At 45.9% G+C, this 17289-nt stretch overlaps 1 protein-coding gene across 2 annotated transcripts in view; it reads left to right on the top strand.

The window, feature by feature from the left end:
• adam19b (ADAM metallopeptidase domain 19b) overlaps window positions 1-17289 on the top strand; it is a 35548-nt gene that overhangs the window by 12302 nt on the left and 5957 nt on the right. For both annotated transcript variants that reach the window (XR_014629719.1, XM_084429394.1), the window contains exons 5-15: window positions 127-203; window positions 8232-8436; window positions 10344-10409; window positions 11241-11312; window positions 11399-11565; window positions 12602-12686; window positions 12780-12919; window positions 13016-13193; window positions 13301-13390; window positions 14867-15062; window positions 15576-15684. Coding sequence is in view for 1 of the 2 variants with exons in the window: in XM_084429394.1 (XP_084285520.1) it covers window positions 127-203; window positions 8232-8436; window positions 10344-10409; window positions 11241-11312; window positions 11399-11565; window positions 12602-12686; window positions 12780-12919; window positions 13016-13193; window positions 13301-13390; window positions 14867-15062; window positions 15576-15684 (1385 nt within the window). In the remaining variant the exon portion in view is untranslated. The remainder of the gene's footprint in view (window positions 1-126; window positions 204-8231; window positions 8437-10343; window positions 10410-11240; window positions 11313-11398; window positions 11566-12601; window positions 12687-12779; window positions 12920-13015; window positions 13194-13300; window positions 13391-14866; window positions 15063-15575; window positions 15685-17289) is intronic.

Below are 17289 nucleotides of genomic sequence, written 5' to 3'. Positions count from 1 at the left end.
TGCTATATTGGCCAGTGTTTTAGTGTCCAAACCCTGTATATATATTTAGTATTATTACTTAAATAGTATATAGTACTTCAAAACCTCATTTCCTCTAATGTTATAAATATGTTATCTTTGTTTCAGGATCACTGTTATTATCATGGGTCAGTCAAGGGGATCCAGGGGTCTAGTCTCGTCATCAGCACCTGTGCTGGATTCAGGTAAGAACCACAGCAGATCTGCATGACGTAGTGTGTGAAAAAATATATTTATTTAATTATATGTTTTTATTTTGCATGTTCAATGGATCTTTAATTTAGAGGTTTGTAATGTAATGCTTGTACTGTATCTTGACACATTTTTATTGGAAGAGCCACATGTAAATGCACAGTACTTGGCTTATTTTATTATAATTTTATACTGACAACAGGGATGCAATCATTGGAAGATGTGGGGAGTTTGAAAAGGTTTTTTTTTTTTTTTTTTTTTTTTTTTTGCAATTCATTTTGGTGCCACTAGTGATTCTGAAATGACACTCTCCACTTTAAACCAAGGTAAAATCATAACCCTTGGCCTCCTGTGAGCTATAGCTTAATTTTCTTATTAATTCATGACATTTATCTGAACAAAAAAATTATTTCATTTTATTCTTTAGTTCATCAAATTTACATTTTATAGTGTTATTATTATCATGCAAAACGTCTCGGTTACGTATGGTAACCCTCGTTCCCTGAGTCCAGGGAACGGAGACGCCTCGTCGGGGGAGTTCCCCTGACGAATTGGGATCACGCCAGGGATCCAACCACCTTCGAGAGAGTTAACAACGAGCCAATGAAAGAGAAACTGAATTGGCATGCAAAATTTGCATTCCGCATCCCGCCTACCAGCGCGGGTATAAAAGGCGGAAGTAAACATTGCATCATTGCTTCTCGCTGAGGAGCCGAACAGTGTCCAGTCCTCCGCGAAGGTACAGCAGTATGGCGACGGGACGAGGCGTCTCCGTTCCCTGGACTCAGGGAACGAGGGTTACCATACGTAACCGAGACGTTCCCTTTCGTCAGCAGGGAACTCCGACGCCTCGTCGGGGGAGTTCCCCTGACGAATTGGGATCCCTACCAAAACGCCATAGTGCTGGCCCCTTCCAGCGCCCAGCTAAGCTACCCTGCAGCAGTTTCCAGAAAATTTTGCGGGAGCTAGCTAGGGAATCACACTGCTGTTCCGCAAGACCCAATCAGTGGATATTGGATAACACTGGGAAAGCGTGCCCGACCCCAAGGATATAATGGGGGGGGAACGCTGCGGAAGCTGAGGCAGCCTAGAGGAAGGCCCTCAAATACACACATGTACTAACCACGTAGGGTAGTGAAACATATGGAAACCCTTGAAGGTAGTCTCAGTCCAGAGGAGTGAGGAGCGTACTCAACAGGGGTGACAGAATGTGTCTGTCAAGGGGAAGACACGGCTGCAATGCACGTGGCAATAATGGGTCGCCGCAGGGACCACTGGAAAGAACACCCAGTCTACTAGCAACTCCTACTGAAGGTAGCAGACCTGGTGCCGGGCGGTCCGCAACGCCTGGCACCGGAGGGGTGATGGAGGAACTCACGAGGTTAGCCGTTTGTTGGGTAACCAACGGAGCACAAAGACGCACGTATCCGCTCACGGAATGGCGTCGCAAGCCGACACACCTATTCCCTCTAGTTACTGGCCGTAGCGAGTACTCGGGAGGAAACCGGTTCCACACGTAGGCTATAAAACCTAGCGAACGTGTTCGGTGTCGCCCAGCCCGCAGCTCTACAAATGTCTGTTAGCGAGGCGCCTTGTGCCAGAGCCCAGGAAGCGGCAACACTCCTAGTGGAGTGAGCCCGCAACCTAGGTGGGCAGGGCTCACCCTGGGACTCATAAGCCCTGGTGATAGCATCCACTAGCCAGTGGGCTAACCTCTGCTTGGAGACAGCCTTCCCCTTCTGCTGGCCTCCGTAACAAACAAAGAGCTGATCTGAGGTCCTAAAGCTTTGAGTTCTGTCTATATAAACCCGGAGGGCCCGGACGGGACAGAGAAAAGCTAGGGCTGGGTCTGCCTCCTCCTGGGGCAGCGCTTGCAGGTTCACTACCTGGTCCGCGAAGGGAGTGGTAGGAACCTTGGGCACATATCCGAGCCTGGGTCTCAATATGACGTGAGAAAGGCCAGGCCCGAACTCTAGGCACGATTCGTCGACCGAAAATGCCTGCAGATCCCCTACCCTCTTGAAGGAAGCTAATGCTAACAGGAGCGCTGTCTTAATGGACAGGATATTAAGCTCGACTGACAGCAAAGGCTCAAAAGGAGGACTTTGAAGTGCCTTAAGCACCAGAGTTAAGTCCCAAGAGGGTACAGGGTGCAAGTTGCGAGGTGGATTTAGCCTCCTAGCACCCTTGAGGAATCTGATGACCAGGTCGTGCTTCCCCACGGACTTACCTTCAACTACATCGTGATGTGCGGCTATTGCGGCAACATACACTTTAAGGGTGGAGGGAGACAGCCTACGCTCCAACCCTTGTTGTAGGAAGGAGAGCACGACTCTGATCGGGCAAGTTCGTGGGTTCTCCCCGTGGGAAGAACACCAGCCGACGAACAGGTTCCACTTCAGAGCATAGAGGCGCCTCGTAGAGGGGGCTCTAGCTGAAGAGATGGTATCTACCACTGCCTGTGGCAGGCCATCTAGAACCTCCGCGTCCCGTCCAGGGACCAGACATGGAGTTTCCAGAGGTCTGGACGCGGGTGCCATAGAGTGCCCCGTCTCTGAGAGAGAAGGTCTTTCCTCAGAGGAACCGGCCAGGGAGGGGCTGTCGCAAGGAGCATGAGTTCTGGGAACCAAGTCCGGGTTGGCCAATACGGGGCCACCAAAAGGACCTGCTCCTCGTCCTCCCTGACCTTGCACAGTGTCTGTGCAAGAAGGCTCACTGGGGGGAACGCATATTTGCGTAAGTCCCGGGGCCAACTGTGTGCCAGGGCATCCGTGCCGAGAGTTCCCTCGGTCAGGGAGTAATACCACTGGCAATGGGTCGTGTCCGGAGAGGCAAACAGGTCTACCTGTGCGGCTCCGAAGATTCGCCAAATCAGCTGGACCGCCTGGGGATGGAGTCGCCACTCTCCCGGAAGGGGAGGCTGACGTGAAAGCTCGTCGGCCACATAATTGAACTCCCCTGGGACATGAATGGCACGAAGCGACCTCAGATGCTTCTGACTCCATAGGAGGAGGTGGGAGGCGAGTCGCGACATACGACGGGAGCGCAGACCACCTTGTCGGTTGATGTACGCAACGGTCGCAGTGCTGTCCGTACGGACCAGTACATGCTTGTGTCTGAGAAACCCCTTGAGGCAACACAAGGCCAAGCGTACTGCTTGCAACTCTAGGCAATTGATGTGCCAATGCAGCTGGGGCCCCGTCCACAGACCCGAGACTGCATGCCCTTTGTACGTGGCCCCCCAACCCTTGGCAGAAGCATCTGTGAACACCACAGCATGCCTGGAAACCTGGACTAGGGGCACTCCGGCCCGTAGAAACGCAGGATCCGACCAAGGGGAGAAGGTTTGGCGACAGTGCGGGGTGACTTTGACCCGGAACGTGCCGCTCTGCCACGCCCACCTCGGGACTCGGTCGTGAAGCCAGTGCTGGAGCGGTCTCATATGCAACAAGCCGAGCGGCGTTACTGCGGCTGCGGCTGCCATATGCCCCAGGAGCCTCTGAAACTGTTTCAGTGGGACCGCTGTCCTGCCTCGAAAGGACTTGAGACAGGTGAGCACTGACTGGACGCGCTCCTCTGTGAGGCGCGCAGTCTGAGCAACTGAGTCCAGTTCCATACCGAGATAAGAGATCCTCTGCACGGGGCAGAGTTTGCTCTTCTCCCAGTTGACCTGAAGCCCCAACTGACTGAGGTGACGGAGCACCATGTCCCTGTGATCGCACAACACATCTCGCGAGTGAGCCAGAATGAGCCAGTCGTCGAGATAGTTGAGAATGCGAACGCCTTGTTCTCTCATGGGAACAATGGCCGCCTCCGCGACTTTCGTGAAGACACGGGGCGACAGGGCCAGCCCGAAGGGTAGGACCTTGTACTGATATGCTCGACCCTCGAAAGCAAACCGAAGAAATGGTCTGTGTCGAGGAAGAATCGAGACATGAAAGTACGCGTCCTTCAGGTCGATCGCTGCAAACCAATCCTGGGGACGGATGCACTCGAAAATGCGTTTCTGTGTGAGCATCTTGAACGGGAGCTTGTGCAGGGCCCGATTCAATACTCGCAGATCCAGGATTGGTCGTAACCCACCGCCTTTCTTGGGTACAATGAAGTAAGGGCTGTAAAACCCTGACCTCATATCGGCTGGAGGGACCGGCTCGATCGCGTCCTTCGCCAGCAGGACGTCGATCTCTTTCCGCAAGACCGGAGCATCCACTAGACGCACACGGGTGAAGTGGATGCCCCTGAACTTGGGAGGCCGGTGTGCAAACTGAATTGCATAGCCGAGCCGGATGGTGCGGATGAGCCAGCGCGACGGACTCGGGAGCTCTAACCAGGCTCCGAGAAACCGCCGCAACGAGCCCACCCGCACGACCGGCGTACCCGCGGAGGGGCAGCGAGGTGGAGGGCAGGGACACGGCTCTGGTGGCATCGTGGCGGCCGAGAGCGGGGTCTGGGTGTGTAATTGGACAACACCTACCTGCCTCCACCGGGGGACAGACGGCAGAGAAGACCCGAGAGTGTTCTGCTGCGGGCTGTCGCCTGGCGAGGGAAGGGGAGGAGACGAGGAGCGAGGCCCACGGGCGGCTGCTGGTCTCCGAGCCTTCCGGCCCAGCGACAGAGAGGAGTGGCGTGACCGAGGTGGCGCCACTGCTATCTGAGAGCTGGGGAGAGGGGACTGAGAGTGGCGAGACCCGAGGGTGGCGCACACTGTCGTCCCACTCTCTAACGGACGAGACCGCTTGTTCAGCAGCCTCATCCGTGAATGACCCAGAGGAGGAAGAAACTGCTCTTTTATTGAAATTGCGGGTACCACCGACCGGGTGGTCGGTGGCGGAACAGAAACAGACACAAACAAAAGATTTTCCACCCGGCCCTCCTCCGGGGGAAGGAGGGGAGCAGAGGCCCCCTCCCGTAGAGCAGTTCCTCGGTCCTCTGGGTCGCCCGTCTCAGGAACGCCTCTTTCCTTTCACCTTCTTGGGGGGTGGAGGCGGCTGAGCGGGCGGGGGAGCCCTCTTACGACCGGCGCCCCGCCTCCTGGAGTTGGACTGCTGTCCAGAAGGAGGAGCAGAGGCGGCCGCAGGAGGGCGCCCTCGGCGACGAGCAGCCCGAGGTTCTTCGGCCACAGGAGACGGACCAGCAGCAGTCCGTTTCCTGGGCAGGACATGCCGAAGCACCTCAGACTGCTTTTGGGCGGCGGAGAACTCTTGGGCGAAGTCCCCCACCGAGTCGCCGAAAAGGCCCCCTCGGGATATGGGAGCATTCAGAAATCTGGATTTCTCTGAATCCCGCATATCCGCGAGGGTAAGCCAGAGGTGGCGCTCCTGGACCACCAAAGTGGACATCGCCCATCCCAGAGAACGTGCGGTGACTTTCGTCGCCCGGAGGGCGAAGTCCGTCGCCACACGCAGCTCCTGCAGCACCCCTGGGTCGGGACCACCTTGCTGCATGTCATGAAGCGCCTTGGCCTGGTGGACCTGAAGCAACGCCATGGCATGCAGGGCGGAAGCGGCTTCTCCACACGCCGTGTAGGCCTTCTCGGTTAGACCAGAGGAGAACCTACAGGCGCGGGAGGGGAGTGAAGGGGCACCCCGCCAAGTGGAAGCGGTTTTCGGACACAGCTGCATCGCTACTGACCGCTCCACCGGGGGGATTCCCTCGTATCCCTTAACCGCTCCACCATCCAAAGTGGTGAGGGAGGAGGGGTGAGTTGATCTATGTCTGGCAGTCAGAGGTGCCATCCATGACCTCGTCACCTCTTCATGCACCTCCGGGAAGAAAGGGACCGGAGCGGGACGCTGAGAACCAGCGCGACCCGCCCCGATACACCAATCATCAAGCCGCGAAGGCTCGGGACACGGTGGGGGGTTCCACACGAGCCCGACATTCGCGGCCGCCCGGGCAAGCATAGCGGCCAGCTCAGGATCCGGCTCGGCAGCAGCCAACACACCCGAAGGGGGTAGACCCGCCGAGTCGTCACCTGAGGATGACCGCTCTCCCTCCGATGCAGCGATAGACATCGCATCTTCAGGTGGCGCCCCGAAGGAAACAACCGGAACCGCACGGGGCGGCACCAGTGGCTCCAACGGGGGCACCGATGGCAACGGCGCTACAGAGGAGTGGGAGCCTCGTGAGGATCTTTCACCTGGCGAGGTAGTCCGCACTGTAACCCTCATGCGCTCACCAACAGCCACAGCCGAAGTAGTCGCCTGCTGAACTGAACCAGCAGACGAACTAGATCGGGTGTAGACTGAAGGGACACCCTCAGCAATTTTCTGCTGAAGGATTCGAAGTCTCGAGCGGAGCGTCGCCAGAGTCATGTTCCCACAATGAGAACATGACTCGTTCACAAACGCTGCCTCTGCGTGCGCAAAGCCCAAGCACGGGACGCAGTGTCTGTGACCATCACCCTGAGACAGAAGTCTACCGCATCCAGAAACACACGGGCGAGATGACATCTTTGTCACGTAGACAAAGAAGCAGGTCGCCCAAAACTCTTTTAGGAAAGAGAGAGAACCTCTCTTTCAGTGCCGAAGCACTCAGGGACCCACCGCGGCCACACACGGGGAAACTGCAAGCCCGTGTGGGCACTCAAATACCAGCCGTGAAAACGGCTTTTTTTTTTTCACAGCTGGCAGAAGCGGCGATCACTGACGAGGCTGTCACACCGGCACCAGAGAGGACTCTTCCCGAAGAGACTCGTTGAAAAAACTTCACTTCTCAGGCGGAAAACAGCAGCACAAAGCAATCTGTTCGGCTCCGAGGCGATAAGCAATGATGCAATGTTTACTTCCGCCTTTTATACCCGCGCTGGTAGGCGGGATGCGGAATGCAAATTTTGCATGCCAATTCAGTTTCTCTTTCATTGGCTCGTTGTTAACTCTCTCGAAGGTGGTTGGATCCCTGGCGTGATCCCAATTCGTCAGGGGAACTCCCCCGACGAGGCGTCGGAGTTCCCTGCTGACGAAAGGGAACTGTCTTTTATGGTTAGTAATTGTGACTTTCACAAAATCATTTTTAGTTCCATTTTCTGTCAGACTCTTAGAAACTTCAGCTTTAGTGATATGACTTTGCATCATGAGAACTTGTCTTTGTTTTGCGCAAAAGTTCCAGTTTATTAGCCCAGGAAGTGAGTTCAGCGAGTTCATTGTAGCAGCGTGGCCGGGTCTCTTGGTTTCTGTGTGGGCCGAGGGTAGATGTATAGAGTCCTGCTGAGCTCCAGCTCATTCAGAGACTCCGTTTCCTGTCTGAACAGACACACATTGACTGATATCCAAAAAGATCGATGAGCCAGCACAGCTTGAGTTGGGTTTGATTGGAGATGGGAGAAGCTTGAGAATATAGAGTGTACACACGTGTACACATGAATTTCACAGCTGCGGTGTACGATTCCACTAAATGAGCACCATGAAAACATTTTGTCTAGAGTTTTATGTATCATATAACAGATGTTTTTGCATGTCTTTAGTTACCATTCAAGAACTATTTGAGTATTCTTTATCTTTGCAGGATGCCTGTTCCTACAGAAAGTAGCAACTTTCACCATTCATAGACAGTTAACATTCACATAATATTGGCATGTAACTGTAAGTTTGTTAGTTCGTAGTAATATTTGGTTTGGGTTCTTTTTGTGCCTTGCATATTGTTGTGCATTTCTGCAGTGGAAGCATTTTCATTGATAGTTGGGTGTCCCTTTACATCTGTGAAGTGTTGTGTGTGTAACTAGGTTGGTGTTTGGAGAATACTTGGATATCCAGGAAGCAAGGAAATCTGTTTTTGCTTAAAAAAACAGTTCAGCATAAACACAAGTTGGCTATCAATTCAGTTTTATTCCCTTTTTTCTTCCCCCTCCCATCCGGGATAAAGATCATTTTGTGTGGTGAAGCTGCTTCCCGTGCAAAACCCATCTGAAAGGTTTCCATCCTGTAGGCCTGTTTAAATGTCCATGACTCTGATTTTCCACTTGATCATTGAAATTTAAAGTTTAAAGATTCTTGTGATTGACATGTTGTCTTCTCAATCCACAGGGGCATGATAACAGTCAATAACAGCGTGAGCTACATGATCGAACCGCTAGCTAACCAAACACACTCTCAGGGACATGCCGTTTACAACGCTCAGAGCCTGAAACTGCCAGCAGGCACCTGCGGACACCACCATGGAGACGGGAATCACACGGAAAGCCTTCAAGAGCTGATTGATGTCATGGCAGAGCCTCAGCAGACCAATAGGGTGAGATCATGGTGTTGTTGTGCAAGAACACTTCACCCAAAGTCAAACTAGAGATCCTCTCGAATCAGTGTACTTTTAATTTGAAGAAGCTCATTGTCTAACTTTTTGTTGCTTCACCATCAAATAGTTCCAACAGCACTTGGTGTGAGTATGGTACATTTTGGTGCCCATGGTGTTTTTTAAAGCATTGAAGGCACATTTCCTGTTTTTTGTTGTGCAAAGTATTTTAGAGAAACTAATATGTAACATAAAATGAACCTAGCATGAAAAGTAGCTAGTTTTAGAAACAATAAATACAGAATTTGGCCTGTACCACCTCAGAGGTCCTGACCTTCTAGATCCAACAATTTAAATCAAATTAACAAAATATTTTGATGTTCATTTTTGAATAGGCCTATGTTTCAAAATATACAAAAATGGATATTAAAATATATTTTCTTACATAGTTTTTCTTACATAGTTTTTATCTACTTATATTTTCCCATATATATTATTTGGCCGTTTGTTTACATTTTTAATGTATGTATATATATTTTCTTTCAAAATTGACATTTATTTGGCCCTTGAAGTACATTTTGCAATATGTTTGACTTTTTAAGGTTTAAATTAAGTATTTTTTCCTAAATTAACATTTTCTTCTGTATTTGTTTAATGTTTCTAGCTAGAAATTTGCAAAAAAATCACGCTTTTAACTGTTTAGACCCCAATTTTGATATAGGCTAAGTGTTGGTAGATCAGGCCTTTCCTTACTGAGCATGCAACACAACTTCTCGTCCAGGCCCTGGTCATTTCTAGGCTTGACTACTGCAATGCTCTTCTGGCCGGACTTCCATCATGTGCAACTAAACCTCTACAAATGATTCAGAATGCTTCAGTTCGTCTTGTCTTCAACGAGCCCAAGAGGGCCCACGTCACTCCTCTGTTTATCTCTCTGCACTGGCTACCTCTCGCTGCTCGCATCAAGTTCAAGGCATTGACGCTTGCTTACAGATCTATCACAGGCTCAGCTCCCTCCTACTTTCACTCACTCCTACGAGTCTACATCCCTACCAGAAGCCTACGATCGGTCAAAGAGCGACGTCTCGTGGTTCCATCACAGAAAGCCACAAAATCACTTTCCAGAACATTCTCATTCACAGTTCCATGCTGGTGGAACGCTCTTCCCACCCTCATCCGGAATGCAGAATCCCTGACAACATTCAAAAGACAGCTGAAAACCCATCTCTTCCGTGAGCACTTAACCTCATAAAAAAAAAAAAAAAAAACCCTTCCCTTTCCCTTTAAAACCTCACTTATCGGGCTTATGCTACTCTGAATAAATGCCTGAACTTCGTATTTTGAGCACTTCTTGCGTTGTTTTTGCCTCTTCATGATGACTCGCTTAATTTAGTCCTAATTTGTAAGTCGCTTTGGATAAAAGCGTCTGCTAAATGACTAAATGTAAATGTGTTGCAAAACCTTATTAAAATGAATGTAAAATAAAACAGCCCATATTAAAATATAGTACAACCTCCTAAAGTTGTCAGTGAACATTTCCTAAAGATTATTCACCTCCTTTCACTGACAATTTGTTGAAAAAGAAAGAAAAGAAAATAGCAAATTTTTTAAGAGTTCAGGCTCTATTTTGTACCCTATTCATGGAAAGTACCAGATAATAAAACTTGTTATTTAAATGAATGTGAAGAGCTGACTAAAGTGGTACTAAACTAAGGACACATTGTTCTTTGCGTTTGCATACATGAATAGAGTGTCTGTAGACACAGGATGTAAGACACAGGATGTCTCAATTAGTGTCTCACAGCATTTATATTCATAAACTCAGGTTTTGAAGCAGTGAATCAGCACTTCTTCTGTAGTATATCAAATTAGCCTATGCTTAGTCATATCTTATCTATCTCTTCCTGCAGAAAAGAAGGGATGTCAGCAGTAGCATGAAATACGTGGAGCTGATGGTGGTGGCCGACCACGCAGAGGTAAAATCACTTAAATGCAGGTATCTGCTGAAAAGCAGGGTCTTCTTAAGGAGCTTTGAGAGACAAGACTCAGTAAACTGCTGAAGTTGGTGTTTTGCACCATGTAGTTTTGACAGATACTTTACAAATGTACACTACTGATTTTTTTTTCCCTTTGGAAGTTATTAATACTTTTATTAACATCTATAACGTTACAAAAGAATTCCAATAGATTTCAGATATTTCAAATAAATGCAGTTCTTTTGAGCCTTCTGTTCATCAAAGATTCTTAAAAAAAATGGATCACAGTTTCAACAACAAAAAATCAACACTGATAATAATAAGAAATGTTTATGAGTAGCAAAGCAGAATATTCGAATGATTTCTGAAGGATTATGTGAGCTTTGCAACCACAAATTACATTTTAAAATATATTCAAGTAAAAAAGTAATAATAATATTTATGATAATATAAATAGGTTTACTGTATAATACACAAACTTTTGAATAGTCATGTATAAAGTTAAACAATAAATGCAACTGAATTTGTAATTTTTTCAGATGCATGTGCATTCCCATGTAAAAGCTGCCACCATAAAGTGTTGATATGCATTTGCCAAGATTTTGTGCCAGGTGGGTTCTTTGGATAAAAGTTTCTTGTAAAGTGTCTTGAGTCTTGTCTGTTTGAAGACTCACTTCACGGTACCTCTGCAGATAAGGCTCGTTTCCTGTCATGACTCAGAATAACTGTCCTCTGCTCTGATAGAGTCATTTCTAATCACCACCTACATGACACAAAGGTCATTTCAGCCATCCAAATCAAAGATACATCCTAATCGTGTCTCTTTTTCAGTTTGTGAATCACGGTCGGGACTTTGAAAGGACCAAAATGACTCTGATTGAAGCAGCTAACTTTGTGGATAAGGTGAGATTGTTGTGAATTCTACCGTTAAACACACATTTTTATCACACATCTGGACTCTAATATATCATGTGACTTTATGTTGCCAGTATTATAAAACACTGAACATCCGTGTGGCTCTGATCCGGTTGGAGATCTGGAACGATCAAGACAAGATCAGTGTGAGCGACAACCCCTACAGCACCCTGAGTGCGTTTCTGGCCTGGAGGAGGAAACAGCTGCCACAGCTGCCCAATGACAACGCTCAGCTCGTAACGTCAGTCTCACTGTAGCTCCTCCCACCTAAATAACGCGTGAGCAGATAACAATGATCGCTGATAAGGATTTAAAAGGATAATTTTTCAATTCTGTCATCATTCACTCACCCACTTGACGTTCCGAAACTGAGCAACAAATTTCAGTGGTCAAAAATGGTCCATTGTCAAGTGTAGCAACTATGGGCTTGACCTTAACACCCGCCAACCCGCCAATTAATGACAAAATGTTCATTTTTGGATGCAATATCCCTTTAAATGGGCCCTATTTTAACGATCTAAGTGCATGGTCTAAAGCGCACGGCGCAAGTGCACTTAGGGCGTGTCCGAATACACTTTTGGCTAGTTTAACGACGGGAAAAATGGTCGGCGTGCCTGGTGCATGGTCTAAAAGGGTTGTCCCTATTCTCTTAATGAGTAATGGGTGTGTTTTGGGCGTAATGTGCAATAAACCAATCAGAGTCTCATTCCCTTTAAAAGCGGATTCGCTATTTACATGGAGGAATTTGCAAGCGGAAAAACTGAACGCTTCTCTAGCGAGGAAACGGATCTGCTCGTGCTCGTGGTTAAAGCGCGCGAGCAGACCATCTACGGGACAAAGTGTACGCGCGTTGTGGACCCGCCTATAGGCGCATATTACTAACACGCTCTTCAAATAACAAAAAAACTAATATTGCACCATAGACTTTAGACTAGGTTTCAGTTGGTCAATGGCGCAGTCTATTTCAGTTGCCTCAAAATAGCAACGTGCCATCAATGCACACCTCGTTTTCAGACCAGCTCACCCATGGACGAACAGATGGGCGCAAATGCATTTGCTATTTAAACAACATGGCGCAAGACGTGAAAACGATAACTGCGTCAGGCTGAAACTTGCAAAAAACATTTGCGTCGCGCCTGGCGCTGCATTGCACCGGTTGTGTGATATGGCCCATTATATCTACATCTGTTCAGCTTGCCATTTGGTTGCATTGGTTTGATTTGATTCTGCCATAGTTTTATTGGTATTTAAACAGGTTTTTTTTTTTGTATTTGTAGGGGCGTGTCGTTTCATGGCACCATCATTGGTCTTGCACCTCTTAAAGCCATGTGTTCTGAATACCAGTCTGGTGGAGTCAATTCGGTACATTCACCTGCAGTGTTATTCCATTGTGTTTTTATTGCCAATGGTCCCTTTATTGGACTCACTTTTTGTTTTGTCTGCGTCTCTCTGTAGGACCACTCTTACAGTGCTGTGGGGATCGCTGCCACCATGGCTCATGAGATGGGGCATAATTTTGGGATGAGCCATGACAGTCAAGGTTGCTGTCGTGCTCAGGCCGAGGATGGAGGCTGTATCATGGCTGCTGCCACAGGGTGAGAACCAAAGAAAAAATACTGTATAATTTCATGAAACCTGACAGAATTTTCATTTAAAATCAACATGAAATAAAAGTCAAACGTGTTCTGTAGGGCTCCATTCCCTCATATCTTCAACACCTGCAATCAGAAGGAGCTGAAACGCTACCTGAGCTCCGGTGGGGGGAAGTGTTTGTTCAACCCTCCCAACACCAGCCTCATGTACGGGGGCCAGCGCTGTGGAAACGGATACCTGGAGGAAGGAGAAGAGTGTGATTGTGGAGAAGTGGAGGTCAGGAGAGAGTTTCATTGCTTCCTCTGTCTCGTTTTCTCCCACGCTGTTGTCCTGGTTCATCTTTCACACTTACATTTTCCGTTTCTGTTTCCTTTACTACAAAGGAGTGCTCAAGTCCCTGCTGTAATGCCAACAACTGCACGCTGAAGATTGACGCTGAGTGTGCGCACGGAGTTTGCTGTCATGAGTGCAAGGTGAATCCCTGCCAAACTCATCTCACGCTTTCTCTCTCTCGACCCCCTTTCCTGTGGTGCAGCATCAGAAAAACGGTTTCATTTAATTAATAAGTGCTAAATTTAAATAAATAAATGGGATTTAAAATCATTTTTAGTTTGAGTTTTTAAAAGGGGTGATTTTAGAGGGTTAGTTCACCCAAAAATGAAAATTCTGTCATTAATTACTCACCCTAATATCTTTCCAAACCCGTGAGATATTGAAATGAAATCTGAGAGCTTTCTGTCCCTCCATTGACAGCTTCACAACTACCACTTTGACGCTTCAAAAAGTTAAGAGATCATACAACTAATCCATATGAATTGTTTAGTCCAAATTTTCTGAAGAGACTCGATCGCTTTATATGATGAACAGATTGAATTTAGGCTTTTATTCACATATAAACTTTCAAACGGAAGCTCAAGTATGTTCGCTTGACGCAGAAAAAGCCAATGAGGTTCATTCTCGTGTTACACAGCACGTTTGAGCTTCTGCAAGAACCAATGAGGTTTGTTCTTGTGCGTAAAGCAGATTCAGTTGAGCTTCAGGTTATGTTCGCTGATCAATGTTTATATGTGAATAAAAGCCTAAATTCAATCTGTTCATCATTTAAAGTGATCGAGTCTCTTCAGAAGATTTGAACTAAACTGCTTAATTCATATGGATTCATTTTACGATCTCCTTATGAACTTTTTGAAGCGTCAAAGTGGTAGTTTAGTGTCATGGACTGTCAATGGAGGGACAGAAAGCTCTCAGATTTCGTTAAAAAGATCTTCATTAGTGTTTCAAAGATGAACGAAAGTCTTACGGGTTTGGAACGACATGAGGATAAGTAAATCATTTTTTCGATTTTTCTTTTTTGGATGAACTAACCCTTTAAGTGGTAAGTTTAAATAAATAAATAATTTTTAAGTGCAATTTAATAAATTAATATATATATTTTTTTTTTTTAAATTAAATTTAAATTAAAAGCCATTTACAGTAGTATTTTTAAGTTTTTTTTTTTTTTACCTTTATCAATTCACCTCGACAACTAATACACCACAGCTTTTATACTCAAATATCTGCTAAATGTTTTGCTTTCAATGATCATTAATTTTAAATAATACTATTATTAAACCATAGACGTGCATTTTAGGATATTTTTTCTCACAAATGTCCACAGGTGAAAGTGTCTGGCTTTAGTTTAAATAAACTAATTTATTAATTGATGATCTTTAAAACGGAACTGAATCAACACTGAACTGACTTCAGCTGAACAATGACACCTTTTTCTTTTAGAGCTGCTGTACACTCTGTTTGCATCATTAAATCGTTATTCTGTAATCACTGTAAAACTGCTTTGAAACAATCTGTATTTCATAAAGCGCTATGTCAATAAAGGTGACTTAACTTGACTATTTTAAGAAAAAGCGGATTGAATGAATACAAGTTTGTTCTATCGCACTCTTAACCAGCTGAAGAGTCCAGGAGTGATGTGCCGTCCACCTTCAGGCTCCTGTGACCTGCCTGAGTACTGTGATGGGAAATCTGAGTCCTGCCCGGCTAACTTCTACCTGATAGATGGCAACAGTTGTGCGGGTGGCAGTGCCTACTGTTACACTGGCATGTGTCTGACGCTGGAGCAGCAGTGCCTCTCTCTCTGGGGCAAAGGTCTGTCTGCTAAAGTCTGCTAAAAGTAACACAGTTTAAATGTAACACCATAAATCCAAGCACCCAATATTCAGTGAGTCACCGGTTTCACAAAAATATTAAGCAGCACAGCTGTTTTCAACTGTGATAATAATAATAAGAATTCTTGAGCAGCAAATCAGCATATTAGATTGATTTCTGAATGATCATGTGACACTAAAGACTGGAGTAATGTTACTGTTTTTACTGTATTTTTGAGTAATGTTGGCTATTTTTTCTACCATGTTTTCACATTTTCTAGTGGAAATCCACTTGGCAATGTACTGTAGTTTACAGTAGAACAGATACTGTGCTTGGCTGTGATCTCAGTCTCCGAATGTGATGCCATCTGCTGCTCTCTGCAGATATCAGAGAAATCATTCGAGTCCAGCCGAGAGTTTAGCATTCACACAACCAGTAACTTGTGACATGAGTAGATGTTTCTATTCTATTCTGTTCTGTTTCAGCTGTAAATTCTCTGTCTCTATTTCTTAGATGCTCGTCTTGCTCCTGATCGTTGCTTCAAAGAAGTAAATGGAGCAGGTGATTCCTATGGAAACTGTGGCAAAGACCTCATGGGCACATACAGGAAATGCACTGAAAGGTGATATAAATTTTTTTTATTATTTTTTTTTTTACAAAATATAGTTACACTACCTGTCAAAAGTTTGGAAAAAATTCTGATTTTAAGATTTATTTGTATAAATACAGTAAAAAAAAAAAAAAAAGCAATATTGTGAAATATTATTACAGTTTAATGAACTGTTGTCTATTGTAGTATATTTTAAAATGTAATTTTTTCCTGTGATGCAAAGTTGAGTTTTCAGCATCATTACTCCTGTCTTCTGTGTCACATGATCCTTCAGAAATTATTCTAATATGTTGATTTGAAGAAACATTTCTGATTATTATCAATGTGACATTTTTTTCAAGTTTTTGCTGCTTAACATATTTGTAGAAACCGTGATACACATTAAGAAAATAATTTGCATTAAAAAAGAAATTAATAATTCGACATGAATGTCTAAATCAGCATATTAGAATGATTTCTGAAGGATCATGTGACACTGAAGACTGGAGTAATGATGCTGAAAATTCAGCTTTTGTCATCAAAATATATTAGAAAAATATTTCACAATACTACTGTTTTTAATGTATTTTTATCAAAAGAATGCAGTCTTGGTGAGCATACAAGACTTCTTTGAAAAGCACGAAAAAAATTATAATTTTAAATTAATTAAGTTGGCTTGAGAAAGCCAACTTACTGATATTGTACTTAAACTTATTATTATTCTTCTTACTAAAAAATATAAATCAAACTCCTCCTAGAGCTTTAACTCTACGTACTCCAAACTCGGCTCAGACACTCAGACTGTTCTGACTCGGTATGCTATATCTTTTCTAACTGATCGGACTTACGGTTTTCCTAAAAATGACGATCAAAACTCGGAAAAACTCCCATTGACTTAACATTGGGCATTCTAAAAAAATTCAAATCCAGAATTACGTTTTCACACACACAGACACAAAGGGCCTGACACCCCTGCATCTCTCCCTCTCTCTCTCCCTCAGAGGATTTATATTATCGAGCGGCCAATAAGTAATGGCCTAACATCTCCATAGCAACCACCCAGGACACCCTAGCAACCGCCTAGCAACCACCCAGAACACCCTAGCAACCACCTAAAACACCTTAGCAACCGCCTAGCAACCACCCAAAAGACCCTAGCAACCACCAAAAATATCCTAGCAACCACCCAGAACACCCTAGTAACCACCCAAAATACCCTAGCAACACCCTAGCAACCACCCAAAACATCCTAGTAACCACTCATAACACCCTAGCAACTGCCTAGCAACCACCCAGAACACCCTAGCAACCACCCAAAATATCCTAGCAACCGCCTAGCAACCACCCAGAATACCCTAGCAACCACCCAAAACAGCCTAGCAACCACTCATAACACCCTAGCAACCGCCTAGCAACCACCCAAAAGACCCTAGCAACCACCGAAAATATCCTAGCAACCGCCTAGCAACCACCCAAAAGACCCTAGCAACCACCCAAAATACCCTAGCAACCACCCAAAAGACCCTAGCAACCACCCAGGAAACCCTAGCAACCACCTAGCAACCACCCAGAACACCCTAGCAACCGCCCAAAATACCCTAGCAACACCATAGCAACCACCCATAACATCCTAGCAAC

Source organism: Rutilus rutilus (assembly GCF_951802725.1).
Source record: "Rutilus rutilus genome assembly, chromosome: 14".
NCBI lineage: Eukaryota > Metazoa > Chordata > Actinopteri > Cypriniformes > Leuciscidae > Rutilus > Rutilus rutilus.
The sequence above is the reverse complement of the archived record's forward strand: the minus strand, read 5'-3'. Positions and strand labels throughout refer to the sequence as shown.